Genomic DNA, 11,913 nt, shown 5'->3' with positions numbered 1-11,913 from the left:
ACAAAATTTAACGACCTCAATCAAGGAGTTGCTGTTATTGAACTTTGTTCATATTACAGCATAAATTAATATATTTCGGCCAAATTACTTCATAAATAAATAAAGAAATTATAATTAAATGAGTAAAAAATATATATTTTATTGATATTAGACTTAATTTAAATATATTAAAATTTAAAATAAAAATTTTGCAGTTCCAATATAAATTGTTACATGTAATTTTTATTTTAATGTATTGTTTTATTTTATTGAAAATGTTATTTTAGTTTATATAAAAGTTTTATTTGTATTGTTATGGTTTTTTTTTATATTTTTTATCATTATAATTTTTTTCTCCTGTGGAGTGTATTCGATTTCTGTTTATGGTTCACCTGGTGTTTTAAGGATAATTGGATTCTCCTTGCCATCCTGGACTTTAAGTTCTCAAAGCTACAAAAAAATCGTTTGAATGTACTTTTCCCCATTTAGTGAGTTCATTTTTTATAATTTCGTCTTCCTCGTGCTAGTAGCATAAAATTAGTGCTGGCATTTCCAATGAGAATGATCCAAACATTTTCGTGAGAAATGATCGTGATACTGAGCTGGATAACCCAAATAAACACAACTCTTATCTTGCTTTTTTTCTGTTCAACGAAAATGCATTCCTGTCGCGATTGTTAAATCAGCTGTTACAAAATTTTATTTTTTCATCTAACCATTGTTTATACAACCTTTTTTCGGCTACTGCGATTTCAAGTCAAGGAAATACAAAGGACATCATTTCCGCGAAATGGCAGCTAAGCCCCCTCAGCGTGATCTTATTCGTATTATTATCAATAATTTTATAAATTCCTTGCGACCACGCCAATTTAAGGGGAATTTGGTTGGAGAAGACTATTTTGGAAATAAATATTATGAGATTCCTGCAAATCCATCGATTGGTAAAAGAAAAGCGTCACGCTATTTCGAACCAAATGATAAGGAAGCGTTCGATCAAGAACTTACAGCGGAATGGGAGGCATGGTTGCGAGGCCGCCGTGATGATCCACCCACTCGTGAAGAGTTAGTAAAAAACCTGTCAATTATGGAAATGAAGCGTCGAAATGCATCTGAACTTGAAGCTACTTACGGGGAAAAGGACAGCAAAGGAAAGCTCTTGCCGAAAGAAAAGGAAATGATTGGCACTTTCCCCAAGTATGATGAATATGAAATTATTCCTGGCAAGGATCCAGAGAAAAAAAAATAATAAAACGAGTAGGTGTTGTTATATTTATTCATCTTTTAATAAATTGTTATGCAGTTTTATTGCAATATGATGATAAAATTCAACAATAAACAAATCTAAGAGTTACAATATTATATCACCAATCGTCTAGATCTAAATCTTTTACAATATCGACGCTTTCTGGATTATCGGGTTCTTCCAATGGTATATCATCCTCAGGTTGTGAAGCACTAGCTTGTTTAGGTTTCTTTTGTTTTTTAATCCGTTTCACTCTTAGAGGAGGATTATCTCGTTCTTTAATGTCCGTATTTGGCATTTCCTCATCTTCTGAATCTGACGGGAATAGTTCCAACTCACCATTATCATTCCTAATTGCCACATTATCTTTGCTGGACCGTTTAATGCTTGGTATATCATAGTCTGCATTGATACTATCGATTTGAGCTGCCTGCCGTCTTTTCTTTGCTTCATGCGTTTTTACCCAGCTTTCATAGTAGATCGATAACGGTGTTCCCTTATTACGTACTTTTGTTTCCCAAGCATTGACTTGTGCCACATCATTAAGATTAAATGTAATTTTACGTCGCTCCTGGTCGATAAATCGTGAGTTCTCCTGAATCTTGTCCAAAAGCTGTTTTAGTTTCCTAGAATAATTGCCATTTCTGCACTCTTTGAGATAGCTCTTCAGCGCTAATACAGTTGGTACAACCAAATCGCTGAAAGCTAGTGTCGCTGATTCATTAGCTAATAACTCTAAAACAAGGCTACATACTTGCTCGATTACTTCGTCACGAAAACCATTTTCAGATAACTGACCTTTGTTAAGGCGTAAAATGCAGGTAAATTGAATTGGTCGCATGGATACAACAGTATGTTTACGGTTAAAAGTGTTACTACGCAAAACTTCTAAAATCAATGGGAGTAAGGGGATAAATGCATGCGTTTCTTTGGCCAATGTTATAAGTATTTTTATGCAATGAAAACGCAAGGGAAAGTATTGCGCTGTTGGTATAAGGCGGATAACTCCCAAAGTTATTGTAACTAACGGGTATACAAGTGGCTGTAGCTGAGGCTTGTTCGTAGTAGCTCCTAACAGATCAGCCCATAAACGCAAAGAATTCACATACTGCCAATTATAAACCGCTTGAAAGCTGTCCTTTTTCTTCAGTATTACTGCGTTGCGCAAATGAATCGCCAATTGTCGGATATAAAGAAAAGCATGCTGGTAGGATGCATTTAAATCCAAAGCGAACATTTCAACGAGAGAGCGACGCATGAAATTTATGCTAGGAAGCGTATTGGGGGAAACAAATTTTGAATTCCGAACATAAGAGAGATACATGGCTTTTAAAACATGATGTAACATCGAAACCTGAAAAGATAAAAAAACATATTTTATAGAATTCAACAATGTACTATCTATACCACAAATTTAAATAATAATATAATTAAAAGCGCTACATACCTGCTGATTGCGAGTAATCTTGAGAATGCAAAGAAACGCTAGCACTCTTATTGTTTCATCGCCTGTGGACCATAACACTATTAGACGTTTCAATATAGTTTTTCCTAAGGTTGTAAATGATGCAGTCATTACAGCCATTTGGTGCAAATGTTTTAGTAAAACCGAAAGTATATTCGCACTGGAGACCTGCTCTACCAATCGAATAAGATCGGTTAAGTAATATCGTAAGCAACCTCGAACTTTAGTCCATTTTTTTGTTTTATGGATTGGAGTTGTCGAGCGCGGGGTTAAACCTAGAATGCGCAAAAGAGCTGGATAAAGATGCAGAACACACAATTGGACAACGCCGTTGAAAGTAGCTGAACCAACAACCTTAAACGAAGTTGGTGCTGTATTTCCTTCATCCGATGTAATGCTAGCTAGAGCAGAACTAAAAGCTTGAATGACCTTGCGCACTATATCTAAGGAAACATTCTGCTTTTCCAATTGCACTTGCCATTGACGTAGCAAATTTAATGTTACTTTTTGTTGCCCATCAGGAACATCATCAGCGTCGTCTTCAAAATCGCTTTCATCACTGGCTACTTCTAGATTCCCATTGGGTTTATGGTACATTTCACTGTCTTCATTATCGTTGCTGTCAGAGTCTCCCAAATTATTTTTAATCTCGTTCTCTTCGTCCGCGGTTTTATTTCTAGCTTTATCATCGTTACCCTGATTTTCATCATCAGAATCGTCGCTGTCGAACATATTAAAATCCAACAACTTTTTATCATTTTGCTTCAGAAAATCATAAAACTCCGGATCGATGTCTTTTAAACTTTCAAGTTCCTCCTTGTGCGATTTATTTTTCTTTTTTTTATCATATTTTTTATCTTCATTGGAATCTTTGAAAGAATTCTTTCCGCCGGCTATTCTGTTCTTCAAAAACTTGGCAGTTTTAATGGAAATTTTACTCTGGTTGTTTTCTTTAGCTTTTTTTAGTTTCTTTGTGTCTTTGATACTTTTCATATTTATTAAAGGCTTAGGATTAACCAAAGTCTTACGCTTTTTTAATTCTTTCATTTTTTTAAACCACAATAAAAAGATATAAAGAGAAACGTGCGTTTTAAAATGCAAGCAATGTAGATATGCCCGATATTCATCAATCTTCGATGACAACAATTGTTGGAACACATGAATCGATGTTTTTCATCGGTACTAAAAATATTCATCAATATTTATTGAGCTTGAGGCCGTTTGTAATGAAAAACTATTGTGAAAAGCAACAATAATTTTGAAAAAATTGTGGAAGTGATTGCTATTTCGGAAATCACCGCATTTCCTCATCAAAATGCTCAAAATGTACCGCGTGTTGACATCGATTTTAGAGGCCGACATGGGAGCTACACATTGTTCATCAAGCTTGTCAGTCATGAATTTATCAGTTTGGACTGACGCCTTGCAGCGGTCAAACTATCAGTCATGTATAAGATGAAATCATCATTCAAAATTCATCAAGGAAAGATGGAGGATAAACTGATAATGCAGGAATTTACATTGGTCGAACCACCAAATTATTGATTGATATACATTATCAACACCGGCAATAGAAAACTCTGATTGCTTAATTCTTTTAATCTCTTCTATAGGACGAAAAAATTATATTTTTTTTTTTTACATCTTCAACACTGCATGGTTTTTGGTATTTTTTAATCNGTAATCTCTTCTATAGGACGAAAAAATAATATATGTTTTTTTTTTTACATCTTCAACACTGCATGGTTTTTGGTATTTTTTAATCATACTTAAAAATTCTTCATATGATTTTATTTCTCTTTTGCTCTAGTACGTTTTTTTTAATTGGATGTAAAGAGAAGGCACGCCCCTGTTACTCACTATTGCTACAATTATAACAAGTTGTCCCTTCTTGTTATATTTAACACATGTGTGTACGGTCGGTGTTAAGTTCTGAACACATTGAAAACAACGAGCTACAGACCACAGCTTCCAATTTGTCATCTTCATTATCTAAACGCTTTGTCGTTGGCGACATGATTTCTTTGAACGCGGCAGCGACATCATGAATTTGTATGAGTTTGACATAAAAGAAGAGGAAGAACCTTATCTGTCGCCAGAAAAATAGAAATAGATCTAATCTGGCCACAACCACAGCCGTCGCGTAGCTCGATCGTCGCCAAAATAATTATCTACATAAGAGCACGTGTTAAAATAATTTGACAGCTGTGGTTGTAGCTCGTCGTTTTCAATGTGTTCGGGCTATTATGCAGAAATTTTGTTTGGCAAACTGCGTGCAATTGTTGTTGCAGCAAACTCGGAGAGAGCGAGCTTGGCGATTCTCACAGCAAACTTATTTTGTTTGGTCAAACTGCAGCAAATTCGGTGTTGTCATATTCAAAAATTTTAGATAATTGTTGTTATACACAAAAAATGCCGTGATACCTAAGCCCGAGAACTGAATTAATGCTATAGGAGCTTCAAAGATAAGGGCACAGTTAATTGCCTATACGATACCATATAAATATATTAATTGTGCGCGTTATGTACATCTGAAATTTACATTTCGTGTTCGTGCAACCCTGTGCCAATCTCGACATAACCACCTCCGAGCAAACTAAGCAGCCGCCATTTAATCTGGCAAACAAAAGTTTGTCTGCATATTGACAATTTTTGGAACACACTATCAGTCAAAACTTAACTGTCCGCTGACTGACATTCAACCACAAAAAGTATTCCGGCTGACTGTTGACTGACGAAAACAAGCAGTCACACGGTCAAACAGGGGAAATTTGAGCAAAACTATTTATTTTGATCGCCANATGCCGTAATACCTAAGCCCGAGAACTGAATTAATGCTATAGGAGCTTCAAAGATAAGGGCACAGTTAATTGCCTATACGATACCATATAAATATATTAATTGTGCGCGTTATGTACATCTGAAATTTACATTTCGTGTTCGTGCAACCCTGTGCCAATCTCGACATAACCACCTCCGAGCAAACTAAGCAGCCGCCATTTAATCTGGCAAACAAAAGTTTGTCTGCATATTGACAATTTTTGGAACACACTATCAGTCAAAACTTAACTGTCCGCTGACTGACATTCAACCACAAAAAGTATTCCGGCTGACTGTTGACTGACGAAAACAAGCAGTCACACGGTCAAACAGGGGAAATTTGAGCAAAACTATTTATTTTGATCGCCAATGTATAANGGGCCTGTCTCACGGTCAGTATTAATTGACGTGATCCAAGTATCGCGATATTTATTGACGGTGTAGCATGCAGTATTGATGGATCATGATCCATATCGCAAAACTTCTAAAAATTTTGAAATCTGGATCGCGGATCGCAATACCGTCAAAAAAATATTGAACGTGTAGCACTTTCAAAACGAGATCCATCTATTTCGTCTGTACATCTTTTATACAGCGTTTTTGCTGCATTTAAAATGCAACATTTAGCACTTTCGAACATATGTTTTCGAAGAGCGTTCATGCTATAGCATTTAGCAAATGTACATTTACGCGAGTTCGAAATCGTATGCTTTTGACAAACAGCTGTGTTCCAGTCTCTAATTTAGATCCGTGTATATTACGATCAATTCTCACGCAGAAGATAATGTGCAAAAACCCTACTGAAAAGGAAAAAATAAATTTTAAACCAAAACTTCAATACAAAAACTTGAATTGGTTTAACCATAACCGAGCATTTGTTTGTGTATATATTCATTTGTCGATGCTGTCAATTAAAATTTCCTCACTTAATTAGGAAACAAAACAAACAGAGTTGATCATAAATTGATCCTGATTTCTATCAGCATCACATCGATGTTGAATTTGCTTAACTTTTCTTTATCCAAATATGTAATGTAAAATAAAAGAAATCTCGATCGACGATCACTGAAACGCAGCTAGCAACTGTATACTCGAAAAAGCAATGTTGCCACTTTTTCTCTTTAAACCATATTCGAATCGTGGAAATTTTGGAAGATCACAGGGTTGCTTTTAGCATTTAGATTCTTAATGCAAAAATGGAGTTGCATTTAGGTGACGAATTTTGTATGGATAAATGTGCATTTAGAGTAGCATTTAGAGCTAAATGCTCTAAATGTGCTTTTACGCATAAGCAAAAACAGGCCATTACTCTCATAATGCGAAGATCGGCTTTGCCTTCGCTCTCGGGGCTTAAAATCTTTCAAAACAAATTTTAATTAACATTGGAAATTTTAAAATAATTGTGGAATGCATTATCTGTAAATTATACGTACAAAATAAAAATAGTTTCTTGCGTCATAATAAGCATTCAGCACAAAAATTATGCAAATACTGACGCGATAAATGTTGAACATGTAGCATTCGTGCGCGATCCATTAATCCATCAATATTAATCGCGATCCAATTATCGTGATAATTACTGACCGTGTGACAGAGCCCATAGAGCTGGGTACTCGCTACTGCCAGAACTGTACAATCAAGTTCATAAGCCGTTTTCACCCGACGATTGTTGCTTGCAACAGAGAGTTGGATGTTGTATCCACTGATGTAAACTCCATATTACCATTTCTCTACTAAAAATCGATTTATCAAAAGTAATTCCTTGATATAAGGAGTGTTTCTTAACTTTTTACAGCTGTTGATGGAAGATTGGAGAAGGGTATAATTTTACGCACAAATAGATCGAAAGAGGAAAAAGTAAAGAAACGAAAACTAGCAGAAATTCGCAATCACAGTATACACACACACAAACATCTTCAAATTCATGCACAAATCCTTACATTCTGCAATTTTTCAATGTGTTTTGATAACGATGCACTCATTTTGTTTCATTAAAACGAAGTAAAATAAACTTGACAACTTTTTCCTTGTGCGTTTTGATCAGCTGCGTTTTAAACATATGACTGCAAATTTCTGTTGGCAGAAATTTCACCAGCAAAAATTTGCAGCTCTCTCGGGTTTTTATGATCTCTTTTTGGCTCTCTTCTGCAAATTTTTTGTGTTAAGGCCCTGTGCCAATTGATAGAAAATAGAAAATTTTGACGGATCAAAGTAAAAATCTGACATTTCTCGTGGTGTATAAGAACGTCAGAATTTTACCTAGCTCATGGGGATAGGTAAAATTTTGACAGCTTATAACCATGTATACACATAATATTGCTTGGCGGTAATAAGGAGTGAACATGAAAATGAAAGCTGAAACAGCATAAGAAAAGCGTACGTTACTTGCAAATTATAAAATAAATATAAATTTTAAGAATTTCAGCAACACACAAAAATAAAGCTTTCGCACGAGCGTTAGTTTGGTTTTTCAACTGTCAAAATTTAACTCTGCATTTGGCACAGCAAAATTCAATTTATTTGTACACCATAGCAAATTTTTCCACCCCGTCTAACCACGGAGAAAAAAGTTACCGATTGGCACAAGGCCTTAAGAAACGCTTTCCAGCAGAATCCAGTCAAAATCTGTGATAATTATCTGTTAAGAAACAAAGCTAGTATTAAATCGTAAATATATCACACCAATCGATTATTGTAGTCAAATGATTAATCGTGGCCATTCCTACGTGTAGACTGGCTCGAAATTTTTTCTTTTTCGTTTTGCTTATAAATATTGTGAGAAAAAGTTGTTTGAAAGAAACCCAAAGAAAGTAAAAAAAAATTGTTTGGTCTTAAAATATAGAGGCAATTTTGGAGTATTGGTATATTGTGGTCATATTCTTCGTGTAGTGTTTATAATTGCAAATCGTTCCTTTGCCGATAATTATCTACAAGTTGAAAATCGGTAGTCGAAGTTCGCACACGCGTGTTTCTAAATTTTTTTTGCTTCTGAACGTTCGTAAATTCGCGTTCGTCTTGATCGGTTGCTCCAACATATTTTTTATTATTATTTAGGCGTAAAATTGGAACAGCGAAGTTGAACAACTCCTACGTGACTTCTCTTTGATGGATGAAGTGATTGTATTAGATAGTGACAACGAGCAGGACCAATCATCCGACATGGAAGTAGAGACAGTAGATTTGGATTCCGAGCAAATCGTTCCCAAGGACAATGCTACGTGAGTACCCCATTATAATTACCAAGGAAAATAGAAGATACTTTGAAGGTTTGTTTGGGGTTTAATATGTAGATAAAAACCATAATACAAGACATCTATATTAACTGTATGTATGCATGTTCATATATACTTATATGCATACATATGTATTGTATGTAAGTATGTAAAAATAATTTTATATACACTAGTCGTCAGCTGATTAAGTTAGGTGACTGTTGCCGCTAAATATGAGTACATTTACCACTTGATACTTAATAATACACCACTGTGAATTATCTAAGCATAGACATCACAATTGAGTTATTTATATGCATATATGTATAAATGGTCACCGTTAGGTACGAGCTTATGTACACCCGTTCTATTTTGCTGAAGTTCTGCTATATATACAGCCGTGAATTTGAACGGTATGGTTTTTTGCATATGAACAGTTAAAGAGGCGTCAAGCTCACAAATATTTTTAAAGCGCAACGCGATATACGCATCGCTAATAAAGTTTATTAAAGTTCGCTAAAAAAGTTGTGTGTTTTTTTATTAAAGTCGCCCCGACGGCAACAAATCTTTAAAAATATTTAACAATCGCGAAAAACGCGCGGAACAAAGTTAAAATGCCAAAAGAATATAATTGCAAAAAATGCATCCGGGAAGACAATGACCAAATGGTGCAGTGCGATTTGTGTGATCGGTGGTTCCACTACGATTGCGTTGGGGTAAATAGCATAATAGCAGATATGAGCTGGAGTTGTAATATTTGCGAGACCTCGCAACCAGCCTTTACTGCGACGAGCACCTCTGCTCCTCCGGCAGCAAGTAACGAAACGACCACAACGATCTCGGCACAACCACAAGCGTCATCATCGCCCAGTATTGGAACATCTCGTGATACTTCTTCGGCCGCGATAAATATGGCTATTCAACAACCAACAGATTGGCCCAGTTCATCGTTGGTGAATAAGAATAAAGTTCCGATGGCATCGACGTCAGTGTCAACGATCGCCACCTCTACGGCACATCATGCAATTCCAGCAATATTACATCCAGCGAAGACGCTTGCACTCGTTGAGCAGGTTACCGCACGTCAAAACGACGAAATTGGGCCAGCGACATTGGGTACCTACCGGCCACATGTTGGGCAACATCCCATGTCATCAACAACTAACAATGCCGTTCCAATAAGCGGCGAGAATTACACTCAACAACATATGCTGCAATTGGAGCTTTTGGAAGAGGAGAAGAAAATTGAGCAGAAATATTTGCAGAGGAAATATGAAATATTGAGTCAAAGTGGCGGTTCGCTCATTGGAAATAGTCATATGACAGCCACTCCAACCCCTTCACAGCTTGCAGCTAGACAGGTGATCCCGAAAGATTTACCGTGCTTTAATGGAAATCCAGACGACTGGCCGCTGTTCATAAGCAATTATGAGAACAGCACAGAAGTTGCGGGATACACGAACGCGGAAAATCTCATGCGCTTGCAAAAGAGTCTGAAGGGCAAAGCGCTAGAGATGGTACGCTGTAAACTTCTCCTGCCGTCAATGGTTCCTGAAATAATTCAAACACTTAAAATGTGCTTCGGACGACCGGAGTATATCCTTGAATCGCTGATCGAAAAAGCCAGGCGTATTCCGCCGCCAAAAGAAAAGCTCGACTGTTTTATCGAATTCGCCTTGGGTGTGCGAAACATCTGCTCTACCATGGAGGCTTGCCATATGGAAGCACACTTAAATAATCCGATGCTGGTAAGAGAATTTGTTGATAAGCTGCCCAATCAACACAAATTGAATTGGGCTATGCAGCTACGCGATGAACGAGTGCCTGTCATGAAGGCGTTTAGCGATTGGATTTTTCTAATCGCTGAAGCTGCGAGCAAAGTAGTTCCGCCGTGTGTTTCCAAAAAAAGCGCTTCGATTAACATGCATACGCAATCGTTACGAACGGTCAACCATGGTAAGGCAACATGTTTTGCATGTAAATGTGAGGACCACAAAATCCAGAATTGTGACGAATTTAAAAAATTCAGCATAGAACAAAAGTGGGATGTAGTAAAGGAAAACAAATTATGTCGTCAATGCCTTAACGCGCACCGTCGCAAATGCTTCTTGAATAAAGAATGCGGTATCGATAGCTGCAAGTCAAAACATCATGCGCTTTTACATAAAAGCGCACCGCTAGTAAGTAATGCACCGGCAGTTCAGTCAGAACGAAATGCACCATCTCCAACAGTGAATAAGCAGTTGGTGAATACTCATACAGATGTCGAAGAAGAAACTTCACCATGTTTCCGCATTATACCTGTACGCATTTATTCGAAAACTAAATCAATAGATACCTTCGCCTTTTTAGATGAAGGATCTTCCGTCACCTTAATGGAACAAAAAATCTACGATTCGCTGGATCTGTGTGGAGTACGAGAAACATTGTGCCTTCGCTGGACTGGTGAGAACTCGCGAATTGAAAACGGCTCGATTAGAACATCGATAGAAATATCTAACGCAGACCACGGCACGAAATACAATATAAACGAAGTGCACACAGTCCAGCAGCTTGGCCTACCTAGCCAGTCGCTCAACATGGAGAAAATTGCGGAGAGGTATTCATACTTGCGCGGCCTTCCTATAAAATCGTACGAAAACGCAAAGCCAACAATCCTAATTGGAGCCAACTGCTGGAAGCTGGCCGTACCAATAAAAACTCGCGAAGGCGACTGGTTTGAGCCAATTGCAACCAAGTGTCGCCTAGGATGGACATTGCAAGGGAGTACCGCTAATTACTCTGGCCCGCAGAAATTGAATATTCATGTATGCGACTGCGAAAAAAAGTACGAAAGTCTTCATGAAGAAGTGAAGGAGTATTTCAGTCTCGAAACTTCACAAGCAAAAAAGCTAATGTCTCCCGATGACCAAAGGGCGCTGCAGATATTAAAATCTACGTGTCGTCAACACAATACGCGGTACGAAGTAGGCTTATTGTGGAAGCAAGAGGTTGAAAAGCTGCCTACTAGTTATGACAACGCACTAAAGCGCTTTATCTGTATGCAAAGGAAGTTGGCCAGAGATACGAACCTGCGACGCAACATGCAAGAACAAATCAACAACTTGTTAGTCAAGGGCTACGCAAGAAAGCTGGCAATAGACGAAATAAATATCTCAACGGATCGTGTGTGGTACCTACCGATTTTTATCGCG

The 11,913-nt window shown here is 37.1% G+C and overlaps 3 protein-coding genes across 5 annotated transcripts in view; 2 read left to right on the top strand and 1 right to left on the bottom strand.

Moving 5' to 3' along the window:
• The first annotated feature begins 644 nt into the window (after positions 1-644).
• LOC108369066 (mimitin, mitochondrial) lies at positions 645-1,347 on the top strand. Its single transcript, XM_017624043.1, has one exon. The coding sequence runs from the start codon at positions 770-772 to the stop codon at positions 1,223-1,225; it is 456 nt and encodes a 151-aa protein (XP_017479532.1). The 5' UTR covers positions 645-769; the 3' UTR covers positions 1,226-1,347.
• On the bottom strand, positions 1,239-3,897 carry Noc2 (Nucleolar complex protein 2). The gene is made up of 2 exons (XM_017624042.1): positions 2,670-3,897; positions 1,239-2,576 (listed from the first exon to the last, which is right to left on the bottom strand). The coding sequence occupies exons 1-2, from the start codon at positions 3,732-3,734 to the stop codon at positions 1,341-1,343; spliced, it is 2,301 nt and encodes a 766-aa protein (XP_017479531.1). The 5' UTR covers positions 3,735-3,897; the 3' UTR covers positions 1,239-1,340.
• A 4,310-nt stretch (positions 3,898-8,207) lies between these two features.
• Tpr2 (Tetratricopeptide repeat protein 2) overlaps positions 8,208-11,913 on the top strand; it is a 28,506-nt gene continuing 24,800 nt past the window's right edge. The window contains exons 1-2 of one of the 3 annotated variants that reach the window (XM_017624038.1): positions 8,208-8,368; positions 8,562-8,725. In XM_017624038.1, coding sequence (XP_017479527.1) covers positions 8,613-8,725 — 113 coding nt within the window. In that variant the 5' untranslated portion in view covers positions 8,208-8,368; positions 8,562-8,612. Of the gene's footprint in view, positions 8,461-8,561; positions 8,726-11,913 lie in introns of all 3 variants that reach the window. The other 2 variants (XM_017624037.1, XM_017624036.1) reach the window with 2 other exon arrangements.

This window comes from Rhagoletis zephyria, unplaced genomic scaffold, assembly GCF_001687245.7.
Source record: "Rhagoletis zephyria isolate East Lansing unplaced genomic scaffold, Rhagoletis_zephyria_1.1 Rzeph_scaffold_03481, whole genome shotgun sequence".
NCBI lineage: Eukaryota > Metazoa > Arthropoda > Insecta > Diptera > Tephritidae > Rhagoletis > Rhagoletis zephyria.
Note: the sequence above shows the minus strand (reverse complement) of the source record. Positions and strands in the feature narration are given on the sequence as shown.